At 43.8% G+C, this 22,599-nt stretch overlaps 1 protein-coding gene across 1 annotated transcript; it reads right to left on the reverse strand.

Annotated features, from left to right (window-relative positions):
- Positions 1–4,241: 4,241 nt before the first annotated feature.
- On the reverse strand, positions 4,242–18,248 carry LOC139572388 (zinc finger and BTB domain-containing protein 16-like). Its single transcript, XM_071395134.1, has 5 exons — positions 18,187–18,248; positions 12,533–13,743; positions 11,098–11,198; positions 8,752–8,925; positions 4,242–8,470 (listed from the first exon to the last, which is right to left on the reverse strand). Exons 2-5 carry the CDS (start codon positions 13,642–13,644, stop codon positions 8,241–8,243), a joined length of 1,617 nt encoding a protein of 538 aa, XP_071251235.1. The 5' UTR covers positions 13,645–13,743; positions 18,187–18,248; the 3' UTR covers positions 4,242–8,240.
- Positions 18,249–22,599: the final 4,351 nt, after the last annotated feature.

Consider the following 22,599-nt stretch of genomic DNA (forward strand, 5'->3'; position numbering starts at 1 on the left):
ACGACCAGCTGTGTCTGATGTTCCGACTGGGTGACCTGAGTGAGATCCACATTCTCCAGCCCCTTCTGGGAGCTGGGCCCTGAACAGCTGAGGGAGCATGAGTTTGAGATCATCGCCCTCCTGGAGGGCATCATGGAGACCACTTGTGGGTCAAACACTCTCCATCAGTGTTCAGTTATGGAAGAGGCAGGGAGGGACCCATGGACAGTGTGGTTAAGAGCCAAGTATACATGTTTACATGTTCTATTCTGGATGGGGGATTCCCACAGCCAGGGCTGTAGCACTGACTCAGAGCTAGAATAACACATTGTGTAGAGTAGGGACATAAATGTTTAGTCTAAAATCAGAGCCAGATTTGGGTATACAGTTTAGAGTAAAACTACGTGTTGTAATTTTGGCCGAGAATCAGATAAATATTTAGAAAAGCGAAGGATGATGAGTAGCTGTTTTGTTTTATGTTGAGTGAATACATTGGTTCCACATGACTGTAGAAGGGCTGTGCCATGTAATTACTGTTGCACAAGATCACAGTTATCTAAACCATGTTAATTACAATCATGTGCTGTTGTTTTCTAGCACACTGACAAATAGGCATTAACCTCTAAAAGTGTCACGATCGTCAATGGGAGAGAGAGAGGACCAAGGCGCGGCGTGTGCAAAATACATCTTCTCTTTATTTAGAAGACAGGAAAAACCACACGAACCAAACACTAGACACAACCCGCTTTGGTAGCCTCCTCCAAATGGCCACCCTCCAAATACCCCCACCTAAAATAATAGGCCTCAGCAGGACAAGGGGCAGCACCGGGACAAGGGGCAGCACCGGGACAAGGGGCAGCACCGGGACAAGGGGCAGCACCGGGACAAGGGGCAGCCCCGGGACAAGGGGCAGCACCGGGATAAGGGGCAGCTCCGGACTGAAGGACGGCAGCTCCGGACTGAGGGGCGGATCCTGGCTGGCTGGCTCTGGCGGATCCTGGCTGGCTGGCTCTGGCGGATCCTGGCTGGCTGGCTCTGGCGGATCCTGGCTGGCTGGCTCTGGCGGATCCTGGCTGGCTGACGGCTCTGGCTGGTCATGGCTAGCTGACGGCTCTGGCTGGTCATGGCTGGCTGACGGCTCTGGCTGGTCATGTCTGGCTGACGGCTCTGGCTGGTCATGTCTGGCTGACGGCTCTGGCTGGTCATGTCTGGTTGGCGGCTCTGGCAGATCCTGTCTGGTTGGCGGCTCTGGCAGATCCTGTCTGGTTGGCGGCTCTGGCAGATCCTGTCTGGTTGGCGGCTCTGGCAGATCCTGTCTGGTTGGCGGCTCTGGCAGATCCTGACTGACGAATGGCTCTAGCGGCTCCTGACTGACTAACGGCTCTAACGGCTCGGGACAGACGGGCGGCTCTAATGGCTCTGTGCAGACGGATGGCTCAGATGGCGCTGGGTAGACGGATGGCTCAGATGGCGCTGGGTAGACGGATGGCTCAGATGGCGCTGGGTAGACGGATGGCTCAGATGGCGCTTGGTAGATGGATGGCTCAGATGGCGCTTGGTAGACGGATGGCTCAGATGGCGCTTGGCAGACGGATGGCTCTGGCTGATCCTGTCTGGCAGAAGGCTCTGGCTGATCCTGTCTGGCGGAAGGCTCTAGCGGCTCCTGTCTGGCGGACGGCTCTAAAGGCTCATGGCAGACGGGCGGCTTTTTGAAGGCTCAGTCCAGATGGGCAGTTCATGCGGCGCTTGGCAGACGGACAGTTCAGACGGCGTTGGGCAGACGGGCAGTTCAGGCGCCGCTGGGCAGACGGCAGACTCTGGCCGGCTGAGACGCACTATAGGCCTGGTGCGTGGCGCCGGAACTGGAGGTACCGGGCTAAGGACACGCACCTTTAGGCTAGTGCGGGGAGCAGCAACAGGACGCACAGGACTCTGGGGACACACAGGAGGCTTGGTGCGTGGTGTAGGCACTGGTGGTAATGGGCTGGAGACACGCACCATAGGGCTAGTGCGTGGAGGAGGAACAGGGCTCTGGAAACGCACTGGAAGCCTGGTGCGTGGTGTAGGCACTGGTGGTACTGGGCTGGGGCGGCCGATACGTGGAGCTGGAATGTACCGAACCCGGGCTATGCACGCGTACAGGAGACACCATGCGCTCTACTGCGTAACACAGTGTCTGCCCGTACTCTCGCTCTCCACGGTTAGCCTGGGAAATGGGCGCAGGTCTCCTACCTGCCCTCGGCCCACTACCTCTTGGCCCACCACCTCTTAGCCCCCCCCCAAGAAATTTTTGGGTTGTACTCACGGGCTTCCAGCCTTGCTTCCGTGCTGCCTCCTCATATCGCCGCCTCTCTGCTTTCGCTGCCTCCAGCTCAGCTTTGGGGCGGCGATATTCTCCTGGTTGAGCCCAAGGTCCCTTACCATCTAATTCGTCCTCCCATGTCCAGAAATCCTGTGTAGGTGGGTCCTGTTGCCGCTTGACACGCCGCTTGGTCCGATTCTGGTGGGTAATTCTGTCACGATAGTCAATGGGAGAGAGAGAGGACCAAGGCGCGGCGTGTGCAAAATACATCTTCTCTTTATTTAGAAGACAGGAAAAACCACACGAACCAAACACTAGACACAAACTAACAAAATAACAAACTGACGACCGTGAAGCTATATCTACCAATAGTGCTGACACAAACACTACACATAGACACAGACAAAAAACACATACATTCCCCATGTCACACCCTGACCTAACTAAAATAATAAAGAAAACAAAGAATACTAAGGCCAGGGTGTGACAAAAAGTCTAAAAATATGGAATTGTTTTTGATTTTGAATGTTTGGACCCCTTTCGGTATCAAAAAAATATATATCATGTATTTGATAAAATATTGCATTTGGCCGTTACTACTATATCGCATAGAAACACATTGAATAACGCAATCATAAATGGCAAAAAAGACCAGTCAAAAAATAAATCATGAGGAATAAGGTATTGGACTTTAAAAAGCTCAGGAAATATATATATTTTACTCATATTTAACCCCTTACTTTTGTTGGCACAAAACTAACTCCATACTTCCACTCATTTGTATGGGTTACCTTCAGACAAGTCCCTTGACACTTGTGTTGGCCAAAGAGCAAAACGTGTTCATGAGACTCTCCCCTTTCCATAGAGTGGTCACTGGTCATATTAGTTTGTAGCCCAAACCATTCCGATGCAACAGAGGTTTTAGTGAGAAGACCGATTTTCGGGATGTCTCATGGTCTGACAAACAGCACTGTAGCTTGGCCACCTTCTATCACAGATGCCGAAGGCAACATAGGCCGATGCGGTTGTTTGAGACGCAGCCCAAAAAATAAAACGAATCTCTAGTTTAAACTGACTGATTTTGATGGGGATTTTGTTTTTAATTATGTTACTTAGACTCTTAAGGACCAGTGGTTACAAGAGACCGGTTATTATGAACAACCATAAGTAACAGACGCAAGTTTTGGCTCATAGTGACCTCTTGTGGCAGAATTTGGTAGTTAGAAAAATGTAGTTCAAATTATGTATAACTTTATTAAGTGCCATGGATGGCTATGCAGCAGAAAGTATTCAGAGGCTTATTTGCAAAAATGTCCAGATGCAATGTCTGGACTGACTATATTCCTCTCCCAAGTATGATGTGCCAAGCAAATATCTCCTACATAGATACAGAGACTTTTGTTTATCTACTTCACTTGCTTTGGCAATGTTAACATATGTTCCCCATGCTAATAAAGCCCTTAAATTGAATTGATAGAGTGGGGGGCTTGATGTGAGCCATGCATGACCCTAGAGAAGGGCTCCTTCCGGGTGGACCTGCGTCGGTTCCACTCCACCCCACTGCAGCGCCCGCGAGACCCAGCAGCTTAACGTTCTGGTGGAGTGTACGCTCTACGCACCCTCCAAGGCCAGCAGAGGGAGAGGGATATATATCAGGTGCTCTCATGCTTCCACATAAACTATTATAATCAACTAAGCTATTTTAACTTAAGATAATAAGCAACTGTAATTTTAAATGTAGAACATTCATTTATTTGTTCATTCCTTATTATTTAAGACTGACCGTGGCGTTGATTGTTTAAAGTGCTGCCTTAGTGAATGCTGCTTTTCAGATATCTTTTCAGATAGTTCAGATAAATTATGAGGATTGCTTAGACCAGATGAATGAGATGTTAGACATTGTTTTTTTATGTAAAAAAAAGGTACTGTATGTAAAATGGTAGAACACTGACACAACCTGTCAAAATAAATATTTATTTAAAACATTTATTCTCTGAAAAGATACTAATTGCAAATACACTCTGCATGCCAGCTGCTGTGTAATTTATGCCAAAATGCATTCATACTCAGGTTCAGAGCAAATCAATGATCTCATATCATAAATGTTTGACAGGCTACTGTTTCTTTGTGGTTGGGTGTGACTGTGTGAGGATCTACAAACAGTACAAAAACAGGCCATCTGCCAAATGAGTACATTGATTATAACAATACTATCATTAAAATAGCAACATGCTAAAGCACATAATCAGCACCTATAAAAAGTCTCCACCCCCTTGAATTTCTTCACATTTTATTGTGTTACAAAGTGGGATTAAAATGTATTTAATTGTATTTTTTAGGTCAATGGCCTCCACAAAATACTCTAATATCAAAGTGGAAGATTTTTGTATTTTTGTATTAATAAAAAATTAAACACTAATATACCTTGATTAGATGATTATAAGGCTTTGCATTTAGGCCAAAAAGTGTATTCCTTTGCCATGTTTTTGTTGTTCCAGTATTACTTTAGTGACTTTATGTATGTTTTGGATTATTTGTATTCTGTATATTTGTATTCTTGTTTTCACTCTGTCATTTAGGTCATTCTTGTGGAGTCACTACAATGCTGTTGATTCATCCTCAGTTTTCTCCCATCACAACCATTGAACTCTGTAGTTGTTTTAAAATCCCCAATGGTTTCCTAATAACATCCCTGAGCAGTTTCCTTAATGTCCTGCAGCTCAGATCAGAAGGACGACTGCATCTTTGATGTGTCTGGGTGGTTTAATACATAATCCACAGCATAATTATTAATTTGACCATGCTTAAAGATATATTCAATGTCTGATTTGTTATTGTTACCCATCTACCAATCACTGGTCTTCTTTATGAGGCTTTCAAAAAGCTCCCTGGTCTTTGTAGTTGAATCTGTTTGAAATTCAATACTTGGCTGAGGGACCTTACATATGTTGTATGTATGGATGACAGAGGAAGGGGTAGTCATTAAAAAATCATGTCAACCCCTGTTATTTCACACAGAGGGAGTCCATATAACTTATGTGATTTATTAAGACACATTTTACTTAATTTAGGCTTTGCTAAACAAAGGGTGTGAGTACTTCTGCAGCTACTATATTTGAGTTTGAGTTTGAGTTTATTTTTATTTTTACAGGGACAGTGCACATTAATCAACGTTTCAGTAAAAGTGACGGCTAATTTTCAACCACAGTCCCTGGGCAGGTTATTAAAAACAATTACAATATAGACAATCATTGAGCAGTGAGCACACGCAGAGCAACATAGGACAAGCAAGACATAGCATACAGACAGAGCAACATAGGACAAGCAAGACATAGCATACAGACAGAGCAACATAGGACAAGCAAGACATAGCATACAGACAGAGCAACATAGAACAAGCAAGACGTAGCATACAGACAGAGCAACATAGAACAAAAAGCAGTAAGACAAAATTCATAAAAGCAACAAAGTGTTTCCACACCTCACAAGCTACAGACAACAGACAACATGGAAAGCGGCAATACACAGCTAGGGATTATGTTCACAAATCTGATTGACCTTTAGCCATGTCTTCATGCATTTTGTGAAAGTGTGATATGTGGTGCAGTTATGTGTGTCTGATGGCAGTGTATTCCAGACATGGGAAGCTCTCACAGAGAAAGTAGATTTACTAAAGGTGCTTTTCCTTAAGGGAACTATGCAGTCACCTCTCATGGCAGACCTTGTGGATCTGCTGCCATATGTTTGGGTTTTCTGTTTAACAAAAATACTGAGTGGAGAGGGAGCCAGGCCATTTAGGATCTTGAATACAAGACATGCGTCGGTGTATTGCACAAGATTTTCCCAACTCAGGAGCTCATGTTTTCTGAGGATGTAACAGTGATGATGGCTATCAAGCACTTTGAGAGCCTGTTTGTAGACAGACTGAATAGGTTTTAATGTTGTACAGCAAGCTTGGGCCCAACTAGTCAAGCAGTATGTTAAGTGGGGGAGTATCATAGATTTTTGTACAGTTTTGCTACCTCTGTAGTCAAACAATTTTGTATAAATCGGAAATTAGCTAGGTTGAATTTGGTTATCTGAATTACCTTTTTCACATGCTTTTTAAAAGAGAGGTTGGAATCAAGTATGATGCCAAGGTACTTAAAATCAGATACCACCTGGAGCTTCTCCCCTGACACATAGACATCTGGCTCAGTAGCATCTGTTGCCCTCTTTGTGAAGAACATTTTTTTCACAAACACGAGTCACTGAGCCACTTTGTAACCTGGACCATTACAGTAGTGAGTTCTTGTGCAGCTTGTTGTTTGCTCTTTGCATGCACATATATCACTGTATCATCTGCATACATTTGAACTTCAGACCCAGTACAGACAGAAGGCAGATCCTTAATGTACAGGCTGAACAGGAGGGGCCGCAGTATTGACCCTTGGGGCACTCCCACATCATAGCTAAGAGTGGGCGACAGCTCATTGCTCACTCTGACACACTGAGTTCTGCCTTCAAGGTATGATTTCATCCATCTCAATGCATCGGGGGAAAAATTGAACTTGGACAATTTTGGGATGAGAATCTCATGGTTAACAGTATCAAAAGCCTTCCTTAGGTCCAGAAACACAGCCCCAACAACGCCCCCTTTGTCCATCTTGGACTTCACATTTTCCAGAAGAAAGCAGTTGGCCGTTTCTGTGGAGTGTTTAGCTCTGAAGCCAAACTGCATGGAGTGTAATGTGAAGGGGCTGTTGTTGAGGTGGGCAATCAGTTGTTCTGCTACACATTTTTCAACAACCTTTGACACCACAGGTAGTATACTAATGGGCCTGTAGTTACTCACGTCAGCAGGGTCGCCCGATTTAAAGATGGCCGTTATTATGGCCGACTTCCATACTCTTGGAAACACCCCGAGACCAATAGATGTGTTGGTGACCTTAGTAATGGGGCCAATGAGTGACTCTTTGTAGTTTTTAAGAAAGGTAGTCCAGCCCAAACACATCTTTGGCTTTAGAGTTCTTTAGTGAGCTAATCACCTTGTTCACCTTTGACTCAGAAACCTCCCTTATGATGAAGACAGGTTGAGCGTCATTCACTAGCACTGAGCCCAAGAAACCAGTGGAGGGGTTCTGTGTCAGTACCCTGACAGAGTCAATAAAGTAGGAATTGAAGGCTATTGCTATTTCGACTGCATCCTGTGTTAGATTGTAATTCACCATGATTTCTAGTCTTTTTGCAATGTTATTATGGTCTTTCCCTGTTAACTTTTTTAGATTCTCCCAGATCATTGTTTAGTCATTTAGTCATTTAATTGTTATTCATTTGTAAAAACGTGTAGAATTTTCTTTTCACTTTGACATTAGGGAGTATTTTGTGTAGATGAATTATAAAAATATATATTTCTATCCCACTTTGAAACGCAAAAGAACATGGGAAAAAAATCCAGGAGGTGCAGACTCTAAAGGCACTGTACATATGAATCAAACAACATCTAAATGTACTAAACACACATGGATAAATGAAAATCAAGAATTTGCGCACAAAACGATTGCTCCAAGTCTTCTTGAGAGAGATAACGGCCAGACATAGATGGACACATTCATATGAAACAAGGACACATTTTTTCTGCCTCTAAATAGTCTTGATGTTTCCTTTCCTTGTCTCTTGTAAGTGACTGACTCTTCAGCTGCAGCCATGATAGAATGGTAATAATACTTTGCTTGATAATGATAATGCTGCTGGTGCTAGACATGTTTTACATTCTTTTCTGAGACCCAGTGTCCTTCTAGTGGTGGAAATATGCATTGACGTACTCCATACAGTTTTGGAGTACATGGATAAATGCTACGGTAACTGGTTTCTTGTTACCATGTATGTACAGTACATTCTATGAGTTAGTTTCCCTGAGATGTAGTTGTTTGGTAGTAAAATGATTCTCTGTTGACATTACATTTGCCTTCAAGCTAGCTCAGGTATGGCATGTGTACAGGTAAGTGCTGCTGATGGTCCAGTCTGGGGGGAAGTCCTGCAGCGGGTGGTTCTTCAGGTGTTTCTGCATGGCAGCCAGGCTGCTACAGAACTCCAGGCAGGCAGTACACTGGTAGGGTGTGGCCCCGCCGTGGGTCCGCAGGTGCTTGATCATGGCTGAGTAGTCCCTTGACCGCTGGCCACACAGACGGCACTCAAACGGCTTCTCTCCTGGGGTTGACATTGAGAGTGAGCAGGCAAGCACATACACAATAACTGACACATTGAAACACAGACCCACACCTACACCCACACCCCCAACCACACACACGCACGCACGCACGCACGCACGCACGCACGCACGCACGCACGCACGCACGCACGCACGCACGCACGCACGCACGCACGCACGCACGCACGCACGCACGCACGCACGCACACACACACACACACACACACACACACACACACACACACACACACACACACACACACACAGGGGGATATAATACCTGTGTGTACCCGGTGGTGTGTATCCAGTTGGTGTTTGAGGCTGAACCTCTTGGAGCAGCGTTTACACTGGTAGGGCTTCTCTCCTCCCTGATCTCGCCGGTGGGACGGCAGTGACCGTTCCACCCTGAAGCCACGATCACAGTACTTACACCCCAGAGAAGTCTCACCTGAGCCTGGGGAGGAGAGAGCAACAAGAGGGGTGGGGGTAGAATTGTAATCATTCCATGTCATGTAAATTCCTTCTCTCATTTAATATCTTGTGATGAGTAACTTATAATTAGTTATAGTTAACTTTACATGAATATACATTATGTGTATACAGACAGAACCGTCCAATGGACATCAGTATTAATAAACCTAGCTTAGCTCCATTTCTATACTGTAATGTGTTTCGGCACCTGACTTTCCCCCTGTGCTCCCCACTGCAGCCTGTATAATTGAGAGTATGGGTTAATTGTTTTCTCACATGTCTATATTTATCAGCACAATCATTGGTGACCATTACCCAATTAAACAATAGTGTCAGGCCAGAGTGATGACCTACTAATAGCACTAAAGGGTGATGTGAGCTCAGCCACATTGCATGCCGATGGATTCTCTGTAGGACTTGGGTCACACTCATGACTGTAAAGTCTCACTGTTGTCATAGCAGCAACCTTCTTCACTCAATATTTTTTGTTGTCTTCATTTGTGAAGATACATTCAAAGATTCCTTTTTTATTTTATTACAGTGGGTATTGTATGAAATGGTATTATACAACTGTTATGTAGCCTAATTGTGTTTGTCACACACCTAGATAAGGATACCTAAGACCTCCTTTTACAAGAAAGAGTTCTATAAATACACCACATCCTTTCACGAGGTTCAAATTGACAAGAAGAACCTTGGTTTCCTCTCATTGTGTACCTTTGTATTTCTCTATAATCTGACCGAGGTGTGATTCTGAAGTAGAGCTGTCATCTCTCTAGCCCTTTGGTGGCAGTTAGTGATACTGTTTTACACAGTTACTATGGGGCCCTGTAGAACACATACAGGATGCTGAATAGGGGTGGGGAGGGGGGGGGGTGGGGGGGTGGAGAGGGAGATTGAGATGATGAGAGAGGGAGAGAGGGAGCGAGAGAGAGAGAGAGGTGCGGGAGAGCAAGGACCAAGACCACAATAAAGTGTTCACTCCTCTCTCGCTACAATTCAGCCTGTTCTCAATTAGCTTCCTGCCCAAACCTTCCTTGGCCTCTCGCTTAGAACACACAAACCTCTGATGTCTAAGCTTGTAAGTATCCCACTAATGGGGACTAAAATGATCAAGCCTGATAAAAGTGACCAGTTGAAGTCAGTGAAACGCTCATTATTCAACTAAATGTGTTACTCTTGGCTGTCCATTCAATTTGGTGGAGACAATCAGTGGAGATAATCTTGAGTCACATGAATACCGTCTCTCAGTCGTACTGTAACGAGCGAGTGACAGTGCTAACCCCATCACACAAACACAGACTGTAAAGATGTAAGGCTGATTTGACCACCCTACATAGAGTGAAAAAAAGATGTAAGCTTTTTTGCCTTTGGCATTGTATCAAAACCACCAGCACATTGCAGAACGTACTGTTTGTTCTGCCAGCTTACCGCACTGCTGCACCGCCAGCACAAAGCCACAACTCACTCACTCACTCACTCTGTCTGTCTGTCTGTCTGTCTGTCTGTCTGTCTGTCTGTCTGTCTGTCTGTCTGTCTGTCTGTCTGTCTGTCTGTCTGTCTGTCTGTCTGTCTGTCTGTCTGTCTGTCTGTCTGTCTGTCTGTCTGTCTGTCTGTCTGTCTGTCTGTCTGTCTGTCTGTCTGTCTGTCTGTCTGTCTGTCTGTCTGTCTGTCTGTCTGTCTGTCTGTCTGTCTGTCTGTCTGTCTGTCTGTTTCTCTCTCTCTCACGTTCACCCTCTCTCTTACTTTCTCTCTCCCCCACTCTCACTCTCTCACTCTTTCACTCTCTTTCTCTCTCGTTCTCCCTAAGACACGCTTCTCTCTCTCTCTTTCTCTCTCTTTCTCTCTCCTTTATCTCCCCCACTCTCTCTTTCGCACTCTCTTACTCTCTCTCTCTCTCGTTCTCCCTCAGGCACTCCTCTCTCTCTCTCATGTTTCCTATATGCTCTGTCCCTATGATGATAGAGGTTAAGGGTCACACTTTGTTAGAAATGTCACTGCAATGTATCCATTAGAATATTAAGAATACAGTCACGTCTTAGTTCTGTACAGCTCCCAATACAATATTCACATTTTGAGATTATGCTTTTTGCAATGTACCCCAGTTAGAGGTCTAGTGAAAAAGCACTGAGTGAATGTTGTGACATTACAGTACCTGAGGGGTTGGTGGTTGAGGCCTGCAGCCATGAGCTGCCCAGGAGGACCTTGCTGCAGTGCTGACAGTCCTGGGTTCTTCCTGGACGCTCCTGGGAGTATCTGGCCCCATAGAAGACAGGTTTAAAATAAAACTTTATTTAAAGGACAAGAGTCAATGTAACTATTGTAAGGCAAACACGTGAGCATGGTGGTCACCGAACCACTATTAGATAACCCAGTTGATGTGTTGCAATGAGTGTCATGCCAAAGCAGATTGATTTGCACACCATCTTTAGACATCCTGTCCTTCTCCCCTGCCTCTCCAACCACAGGCTATATGTACCTGTCTATTGATGTCAAATGTAAGCACCCAACTGTCGTAGGTTGGGGTTCTGAGGAAGAGGCCAGGCGTTACAATGGTACTGTATGTTTAGTGTCACATAGAAAAGGGACTTTCCACAGTATCTGACGCACTTTGTTAGCTAGACTGAAAAAACATAGGTGAATGATTTTTCAGAGATTAAAGGAAAAGTGGTAACGCTCTTTATGGCCCTAAAACCCACAAAATAAACAAGTGACAAATCTGCTACAAAGTCTGCTTGATGGTTTTCTACGCCACCTAAATGAAATGGCCAGAGATATCAGAAAAACCTCAGAGATCAGCAACAGGAGGGAGGAGGAAGTCAGAGAGATGTTGACGACCGATAGTTTCCACACTGAAACAGGATCACATAAACACAGTTTTAAGACTACTGTGTGTGTGTGTGTGTGTGTGTGTGTGTGTGTGTGTGTGTGTGTGTGTGTGTGTGTGTGGTGTGTGTGTGTGTAATGTGTGTGTAATGTGTGTGTGTGTAATGTGTATTATGGGGACCTTATACCAGGACTGAAACAGTTTGTAACCGATCTATAGTGGATCTGAATGTCTTTCATGGTTGATATTTGCAAGGGAGGGGAGAAACTAAGGGGGCTCCCCCTTTAGATACTATGCAGAAAACTGCTTTATAGAGCCTTTCAATTACACCATACTGTACATCATGTCTCTGCATTAGAAAAGAGGAAGTAGCTTCACTGTAAAACCATAAACCAAATAGTGTGTAATGCCACCATCAAGGGACAGACCACATAACATGACTTCAGCAGCTGTTCTGTGGTTTGGACACAGCTAATATGAATGACCATCTACATCCATAATATACATCATGTGAATATGACAGACAGGAGAGTGTTAACTGGAGACAGGGGAAACTCTGCTTGTAGGAAAGAACAGGAGACTAGAACTTTCACTCAGATCCACCCAAACAACAATGAGTCAGATAGCTGTGTCGATATGTGCTACTTAATGTAAGCAAATTAGGGATATTCTGACCTATATTGTAGAAATGAGAACAGGGAAAGAAGGAGAAGAATGAAGACCAAAACGTCTGTAGTATAAAACCCCTCCAGAGTGGTCTTACCTTTGCCCTTCCCCTGGTGCTCCACCTATCAACACTTTATCCATCGGGTCTCTTTTCCCCAGTAAACCTTGCGTCAGGATGTCCCCCAGCTCCCGAGACCCAGAGAGCAGGGGGTGGTGGTATGGATGCAGGATACCCGGGTAGCCCAGGACGGCGCTGTGGACCTGGGGCGGGATGGAGGACGTTAGCAGGGGGTACATGTGGGGAGTGGAGAGGTGGAAGGGGTATGTCACCAGGTGCTGTGAGGGGTGAAGGGAAGAGGAACTGGCTGCTAGGATGTCGTTATAGTTCAAGGCCATCTTCCTCAGGGTGTTGACTTGGTGCCACATGACCCTCGCCGCTGGGGGAGGAGGGGGAGGGGGTTGGATGGTGGCAGCAGTGGTGGCGATGACACTGTCTCTGGATGGAGGCGGTGTGGTGGTCAATAGTGTGGGTGTGAGTGGCTTTGGCCTTTTTCTCTGTGGGGGTGATGAACCAGAGGAGTTATCCCTCGTGTCAGGAAGAGTGGGGTCCTCAGTGAATGGGCTGCTCTGGGGCTCCAGATCAATGGAGGGAATTGTCTGGGGATCCCCCTCTTCTGGAATGGGACTTCCTTTCAGGGATTCTTTCTCATCTCTCTCCTCTGTTATCTGAAGTTCTCTCGTTTCTGTCATTTCTCTAGTTTCTTTTGTTCCTCTCACTCTTATTTCTCTCAACTCTCTTCTCTCTCTCGTCAGGCACCCCCGATTTCTCTTCAGCTGGCTGCGACACTGCTCCTCCAGGGAATGCATCTCCAGGAGCTTGGCGGCCCTCAGAAGCTGGGGCAGATCATCCACAGGGACCTCCAGGGTCTCGGTGTATGCAAAGTCCAGGACCTGCTGGAAGGTGTGTGAAGAAAGGAGCTCCAGACTACAGTGGTAAGGTTGGTCGAGGCGATCAGGCTGGTCTGAGTATGCAGCCTGCAGGGTGAGCTGATGCTCCAGGGTTTTGCTTGCGCAGGCCAGCACCAGCCGATGGGCCCTGAACACCTGGCTCTCCACTGAGATGACAGCGTCACACAGCGTCCCCGAGCGACGCAGGACATCTGCCTGGCGCAGGAAGAGGGAGTACTGGGTGTTGTGAACTCGGATCATCTTAGAGGTCTGGAGGAGGAAGGGAGGTGTGATGGGAAGAGGAGATGGGCAGGTGAATAGTAGATGGTTTAGAAACTGTTTGAGACAACTCCATTCAACCTATAGGAAAAAGTAGACAGTGAAATTATCTAAATGTGGTCCTTTTTTGTAATGTTTCTGAGAAATAAAAAATGTCAGATAGCAAGTTGGAAAATGTATTTGTATAAATAGGTAAATTGCAGAGATTGGGTTTGTGATAAATAGATTATATCCCACGCCTCTGGTTCTTAGTGTTTTTCCATCGATGCCAGACGTTTAGGATGTTTTCAAGCTATCAGGGGTGAGAGAAGAGGGGGTTGGAAACTCAGAGGGCAGATCATATCACCTGCTGACGTAGGTTAGGTTGATAACGTGTTGTTGGTTACTAGGGTTTTGGAAATTCATAGCCCGAAAGGGACTGACACAATGCAAGAATGACTTAAAAAGTTCAACATTACAGGAGAAATTGATATGTCGATTATGTTACATATCAATAAATATTGAGTGGCATTTCATAGTCTGCAGCATGAACTGAAATGAATCTCAAGAACATGTTGTATTAAATTATATCCATTCATGATATTATCTTTAAGTCCATTTCCCCTGAAGTCCTTGTTTAGCAATCTGGGGCTTAAAAGGTCTATGTCAATTCTGTGGTTGATGAAGTACAGCATATTTCACAGATGTTTTTAACACTTCTTATATCTGACCACTGTAGTAAAAATAAGTGGCGGAGGCTGTATGTCTGGTTGACGTGTGGAAATGTTTTGTTTCATGTCAGCTTTGAAATTCATCTCTCAGCTATACGCTCAGAAGCCACAAACCTCCTAAGAATATGACACTATGACTAATGCCAGTACACACAGGCTTCACAGACAGACGACAAGTTTGTTTGATCAACAATAACCTATAGTGTACTGTAATTTGGTTTAGATAGGCATCTACAGTTGTAACAGTGTGCAGTATGTGGTATAAATCAAGTTGTGCTATTGTAACATGCAGTAGTGAGTCTTGATATGACAGGATTGTGTCGAAAAGAAACGGGTCACATCTATTTACAAAAGTGGGTTAACCGCAGTTCTGTACTATATTGTGCACAATCCTACTAAACAGCAGTGGTGGAAAAAGTACTCAATTGTCATGCTTGAGTAAAAGTAAAGATACATTAATAGAAAATGACTAAAGTAAAAGTGAAAGCCATCCAGTAAAATACTACTTGAGTAAAAGTCTAAAAGTATCTGGTTTTAAATGTACTTAATTACAATGGTGGAAAAAGTACTAAATTGTTAAACTTGAGTGAAAGTTAAAAGTAAAAATAAATGCTGTACATAAAATTCCTTTTATTAAGCAAACCAAGTGGCAAGAATTTCTTGGTTTTCTTATTTACGGACAGCCAGGGGCATGCTCCAACACACAGACATCATTTACACATGCAGTAGTTGCGTTTAGTCAGCCAGATCAGAGGCAGTAGGAATGACAACGTGTTATATTAATAGATGCGTGAATTGGACCATATAGCTGTTCCGCCTGAGCATTTGAAATATAACGAGTACTTTTCGGTGTCAGGAAAAATGTATGGGAGTAAACCGTACATAGGATTGTAGTGGAGTAAAAGTAAAAGTAGTCAAAAATATAAATAGTGAAGTACAGATACTAAAAAAACCCGACTTGCTGCAAAACAGCTTAAAATCGACATTAAAACCCCCTTCATTAAAATATCCAAGTGGTCAGTGATGTGTGGTTGTGTATCCTCTGTTCTGCTCCTCCAGCTGACCTGTCTCTGAGAGAACTGTCCCATGGAGCACTTTGGCACAGTAACCTCTGCTCAGTACAGTAACTCCATTTCTATCGGCCGACGGCGACAGTCGATAAGATCGAGAGTAGACATACCGGTACTGAAATGACAGTACTTTAATGTCATCGTTACTGTAATTGATGCTTAATCTCTCATGCCCAAGAACAGCCCTTAGCTGTGGTATATATGACAAAATATTTATTTTGACTGTTCTAATTACGTTTGCAAACAGTTTATAATAGCAATAAGGCACCTCATGGGTTTATGGTGTATGGCCAATATACCATGGCTCCATGTTGCATCATGTCTGCGTTGCATCACCCCCCCACATTATGCACCACATAATGGCTTCACATTGTCCACAAATGTGGAATACATTTTCCCTGCCAAGACACACACACAAAGGCTAATCATTCAATGCTAAATAACGCTGGTTATTGGTGGTGGGGACAAAACAGATCATAGAAATCATCATATTCTGATTTAAATGTTTTTGCTAAACTTTCTCTACACAACATGAGGGATCCCACAATCAAATTTTCGAATTTCTTATTATTGAGAAGCAACTGCTTTAAGTTAATTTAATTAAATTAAATTGACCACCCTTCTCGAAAAGGGCAATGAAGTTCATGCGAAAGTGAAACTACAGATTAGCAGTTATCGTACAATTTCCAGCATCACTTTATCCCTATTTTTGTTGGTACAGTAATACTTTATAGGGTGCAAATTTATAGAACGTATTCACTGACATTAATTTGACTATTTACTGTATACTAGAGAATTGTATGAGTGCATTTTTTTAAATAAAGTCATGACAGAAATGATTGTCACCCTTGAAAAAGATGAGCAGTAAATACTGTATAAAATACATAATACAAATACTGAGCTATATTGTATGCTGACAAAAAGGGGACATTATATTATTTTCTACTAATACAATTTTGCTCACAGAAAGAGATTTTGTTTAACAATAAATACCTTTCCCCCTTGAAAAGATAGGGATCAGAAGTATTATCCTCCCTTTGTGAGGATAACGGCACTGAACCTTTTTCTAAAATGTTTTATGAGATTGGAGAACACATTGGGAGGAATCTTAGACAACACCTACGTACAGAATCTTTCCAGATCATTGATATCCTTCGTCTGCGTTTATGGAGTGAGGGCCCTCTTCAATTCAAACCACAGATTTCAATGGTGTTCAAGTCTGAGGTGGTCATTGCAAAATGTTGATTTTGTGGTCAATGACCCATTTCTTTGTGGAATTTGATGTGGGATTGGAGTTATTGTCTTGCTGGACAATTCACCTCTGGCCAAGTTTCAACCTCCTGTCAGAGGCAACCTGGATTTTGTGTAAAATGTCCTGGTACTGGGTAAATTTCATGATGCCATTGACCTTAACAAGGGCCCCAGGACCAGTGGAAGCAAAATAGCCCCATAACATTAAAGATCCACCTCCATATTTTACTGTAGGTATGCGGTTCTTTTCTGTTTATCACATCCTTCTTGCGTGTCCAGAGATGTCTACTTTCATGTCATCTAGCCATAGCACAATAACTCCAAGCACACATAAAATTCCACAAAGAAATGGTTAATTGACCGCAAAATTAAAATTTTGCAATGGCCATCTCAGTCTCCGGACTTGAACACCATTGAAAACCAGTGGTTTGAATTGAAGAGAGCCCTCACTCCATAAGCACAGACGAAGGATATCAATGATCTGGAAAGATTCCGTATGGTGGAGTTGTCTAAGATCCCTCCCAATGTGTTCTCCAGTCTCATAAAACATTTTAGAAAAACACTCAGAGCCGTTATCCTCACAAAGGGAGGGTGCCGGAGTATTGAAAACAGGGGTGCCAATCATTATGACCCCTATCTTTTTGAGAAAGAAAATATTAGTTGTTTAAACAAAATATCTTTCTCTGAGCAATTGTATTAGTAAAAATAATACCATGTTCTAATCTTTTAAGCATAGCTTGAACTCTTTATTTAATAGTCTTTTTTGCTAATCTTTATCAGGGGGCTAATAATTTAAGCCACGACTGTATGTTCCTTTACTGATACTGACATGTGCTATAGAAGTAAAATGCATTATTATTATTGACATTTGCAGGTAGAAATGTTACATGCAGAACCTTTAACAACAGCTTGATCCACTATCAATGCAACCATCCATACAAACTAATCGATCCACAAAGTTGAATGAGTAGATTTTCCCTGGCTATACGCATATAGAACAGTACCTTCATAAATCAGGAACTGATGGCGATATGATTACTGAATATCACACATACAGTAGCGGGCTACAGACAGACATTAGGCCTACAGTATGCAGGCCTCAATATTACCACAAGCAAATCTACATGTCCTCAATAGCCCATAAAGCTAAGGGGAAAACCTAGTGCGCACTGACATACCTTCAACATCCTCTGACAACACATGAAAAACCAGAGGGCCTCTCCTCTACTCACATGTAAAGACAGGAGTTGCATGTGAGGAACCTTTTGAAGCTAAAAACCACAGAGACACCAGCTAGATGACAGGATCAACAGAGAGGAGATAGTGAAGAGAACGAGTTAGAGAGAAAGAGTGAGTGAGAGAGAGAAAGAAAGAAAGATAGAAATAAATAAAGAGAGAGAAAATGTGTAAAATTGAGCAGAATGGCTTGGGAGACCATGCAGGGATGGAAAGTGTAGTAAAGCAGAGGTGTTCAGTGCGATGGAGAGACTCACCAGTTCACGAGTGACTCAACCCACCCACTGTGGAGAGTGTTGACCCTATACGCATTGTGACCTGGCTGTTGAATGACAGGGTTGGCTGGGTGTCAGTTTAGGTAAGGGAAAGGGTGGTTAACTCTTCTCTCTTCTCAGTCCCTCCTCTTAACCTCATCTGGCCCTGATTGGTCTGTCATGGGAGCATCCATGATATATGATTGGTTAGTACAGTATACAGAGTTGAACTGGCAAGTTATTGATCTTGGTTGATTATCTCATTTCAAAATAATGTGTTGGGCTGAGACTGACAGTTTCAAATGGAGCTACACACAGGTTATACCAGAGTCATCTCTTTAATCATATTTATGATCTTATTCTAAAAGGCCCAAACATTTATTATTTTTTTCCCACTCATATCACAGTTGCAGGTTACTGAAATGTTGTAATGGGCTGAAGTACAGTGCTCAGAGAAAACCATTTGCACTTAGTTTAGCTTTGACAGGATGTTGAACGCTAGAGAGGCTGGAGAGGCTGTAACAACATAGAACCAAGCTAAAACCTGTCTACCTGAAATAGCACACGCATTAGCCTGATGGTGCTGCATTTCATGTGCGTGTGAGATGGCTGATGTGAAAACTATGATAAATTAATGATATAGACGTGTAGGTTACTACAGTGGGGTCAATGGTCAGATCTTGCACTCTTTACAATGCATGCAGCATCTTTAGTAATACGTTATACAGTAGTGAAGCTTGGAATTTTAAGGCTCTGTTTTTCAAAGATATTTATGTTGATTAAAGGACCAGTTCAGTCAAAATTCAGTTTGTATCATATTGTACAGCTGATGAAACTAACACTGTAAAAGGGTGAATACATTTGATCAGTGTTATTTCCTGATATTTGCTGGTTGAAAATACAGGACCTAACACGGTTTTGCATGGGTGGAGTTTCGTCTTGCCTGGTGACCAGGTGGTAAATTACTTAATTATGTAACAACAACCACACCCAAAAGGCACAATATCCACAACCAAGGGAAGGTAGTGCAGGAGGGGGGGCGTTTTTAGAATCAATACCCAAACTCACACGGGGCCCAAGGGCAGTACGGGGGGACAGCCTGTCACTTCGCACACAGGGCCCTTGCCCGGAATGTGGCGCGTGTGAATTCTGGGGCAGGATGTTTGACTAGTATCCACCTGGTGGTAGTGTGGTACAAGAAATAAATGTAATAACCCTTGTGTTGTCTTAAGGGTAAAACATGACCCGCCACTATGTTTAACAGCAGAGAAAACCCCCTAAATGATATTTTTTCAACTTGAAATTGGATGACTTTTCCTAGAGTGACCCCAACATTAGAAAAAGTGAAACATTGCCTTTGTTCATATTCCCATGTAAGCTGTACACCACCAGGGTACAAAGATTGTCTTAGGGTCATTTTAGACCCGGCAGTTATAAAATTATTTACACACCACACAAACCACAAAGACACACACACACACGCACACACACGCACACGCACACGCACGCACACGCACACGCACACGCACACGCACACGCACGCACACACACACACACACACACACACACACACACACACACACACACACACACACACACACACACACACACACACACACACACACACACACACGAGATATTGAGATTATGTGTGCTACTGATTGAACTCAGACAAAACTTTACTGGGCATGTGCAGCATCTCCCCTCCACGACCCCACACATGACTCAAATTCACAGACAAAATAAATATAAAATCTGACAAAATAAACAACATTTCAGACAAAATAAAAATGTATTGAAAGCATTGTTTACTAATGGGGAATGCAGTCAGAGGCTATAAAGGTGGTGCAGATGACAGTCCCCCCAGTTCTCTCTTTGCTGAAGCCATGACTGCACGTTTCAGTGCCCAACAGGTCGTAGATCAGATTTTTTCAGATGTCCAGGAGGAACAAGAGAACAATGATTTAGAAGAGGAGGAGGTGTCTGAAGAAGATGAGGAAGAATACAACCCAGAGCACGATGCATCATCTTCAGATGAAGAAGAAATCCCCCAATCTGAAAGAGAGGCAATTTTATCAAAGAACACCAAAATAACATGGTCCTTGTCACCATATGACAACCTGGGCAGGATGGCAGCACAAAATGTCATAAGGATGTCATGTCACAAAATGTCATTGTGGACCACAGGGCCCACAAGACATGCAGTTTCCCATGCCCAGAACATCGCCTCAACATTCTACATGTTCATCACACCGGCCATTGAAAAAATCCTCCTGGAGATGACAAATTTGGAGGGTTTCCATAAATATGGAGACAACTGGAAAAGGATGGACGAGATTGACCTGCGTGCCTATATAGGGCTGCTAATCTTAGCGGTGTGTGTAGGTCCTGAGGCGAGGCTACATGTCGTCTCTGGGATGCAGAGAGTGGAAGGGTGATTTCCCATGCCACGATGCCACTGAAAGTCTTTCACACTTTCTCAAGAATGCTACGATTTGATAACCATGAGTCAAGACCTGCAAGACGTGTGAGAGACAAACTGGCGGCCATAAGAGAGGTTTGGGAGAAGTGGGTGGAGCGTCTGCCATACCTCTACAAACCTGGGCCTGAAGTAACAGTGGATGAGCCACTGGTTCCATTCAGAGGTAAACTTGTATTTTCATATCTGTAATGTAAGTGATTTTCACTGTTCATTTTATTATGTATTGCTGTAATATCATTGATTTATGTGATTGTATTCTGTGATACTGATACTAATTACTGATAGTGATCTCTTTTATCAAAAGGTCGCTGTCCTTTCCGGCAGTATATGCCCAGCAAGCCAGCAAAGTATGGCATCAAGATATGGGTGGCCTGTGACGCACAATCCAGCTACGCTTGGAAGATGCAAGTCTACACAGGGAAGCCGACCAGTGGAGGCTCGGAGAAGAACCAGGGGATGCGGGTTGTGCTTGATGTGACAGATGGACTGAGGGGGCACAATATTACATGTGACAATATCTTCACCTCTTATGAACTCAGCCAGCAGCTCCTGAAGAGGAAGATCACCATGGTTGGCACAGTTAGAAAGAACAAGCCTGAGCTCCCCCCTGCATTCCTCACATCAAGGGGGAGAGAGGCCTTCTCATCAAAGTTTGCCTTCACCCCCACCACCACTCTAGTTTCTTACCTCCCAAAGAGAAACAAGAATGTTTTTTTTTGTTGACAAAAAAGTTTATTAGCTCCACAATGAAATAGGGTGCAGGCCAGGCAGCATGCTGTTAGCCAGCCTGCCAGCTTAGTGGAGTCTGCCACTAGCACAGTCAGTGTAGTCAGCTCAGCTATCCCCATTGAGACCATGTCTGTGCCTCGACCTAGGTTGGGCAAAACTAAACATGGCCTTAGCAATCTCACTAGAATAAAGACCTCCTCCATTCCTGCCATTATTGAAAGAGATCGTGATACCTCACATCTCAAAATAGGGCTACTTAATTAATGTTAGATCCCTCACTTCCAAGGAAGTTATAGTCAATGAACTAATCACTGATCATATTCTTGATGTGATTGGCCTGACTGAAACATGGCTTAAGCCTGATGAATTTACTGTGTTAAATGAGGCCTCACCTCCTGGTTACACTAGTGACCATATCCCCCGCGCATCCCGCAAAGGCGGCGGTGTTGCTAACATTTACGATAGCAAATTTCAATTTACAAAAAAATAAAGACGTTTTCATCTTTTGAGCTTCTAGTCATGAAATCTATGCAGCCTACTCAATCACTTTTTATAGCTACTGTTTACAGGCCTCCTGGGCCATATATAGCATTCCTCACTGAGTTCCCTGAATTCCTATTGGACCTTGTAGTCATAGCAGATAATAATCACATTTTTGGTGACTTTAATATTCACATGGAAAAGTCCACAGACCCACTCCAAAAGGCTTTCGGAGCCATCATCGACTCAGTGGGTTTTGTCCAACATGTCTCCGGACCTACTCACTGCCACAGTCATACTCTGGACCTAGTTTTGTCCCATGGAATAAATGTTGTGGATCTTAATATTTTTCCTCATAATGCTGGACTATCGGACCACCATTTTATTACGTTTGCAATCGCAACAAATAATCTGCTCAGACCCCAACCAAGGAGCATCAAAAGTCGTGCTATAAATTCTCAGACAACCCAAAGATTCCTTGATGCCCTTCCAGACTCCCTCTGCCTACCCAAGGACGTCAGAGGACAAAAATCAGTTAACCACCTAACTGAAGAACTCAATTTAACCTTGCGCAATACCCTAGATGCAGTTGCACCCCTAAAAACTAAAAACATTTGTCATAAGAAACTAGCTCCCTGGTATACAGAAAATACCCGAGCTCTAAAGCAAGCTTCCAGAAAATTGGAACGGAAATGGCGCCACACCAAACTGGAAGTCTTCCGACT

This window comes from Salvelinus alpinus, chromosome 4, assembly GCF_045679555.1.
Source record: "Salvelinus alpinus chromosome 4, SLU_Salpinus.1, whole genome shotgun sequence".
Lineage (NCBI taxonomy): Eukaryota > Metazoa > Chordata > Actinopteri > Salmoniformes > Salmonidae > Salvelinus > Salvelinus alpinus.

Bases quoted from the DNA above. Each gene is read 5' to 3' on its own strand.
- LOC139572388 (XM_071395134.1), bottom strand. From the start codon at position 13,644: ATGATCCGAGTTCACAACACCCAGTACTCCCTCTTCCTGCGCCAGGCA. The intron at 8,926-11,097 runs GTACTGTAATGT...TCTCCTCCCCAG, and splicing joins CTCAACCACCAACCCCTCAG to GCTCAGGTGAGACTTCTCTG. The intron at 8,471-8,751 runs GTATTATATCCC...TGTCAACCCCAG, and splicing joins ACACCACCGGGTACACACAG to GAGAGAAGCCGTTTGAGTGC.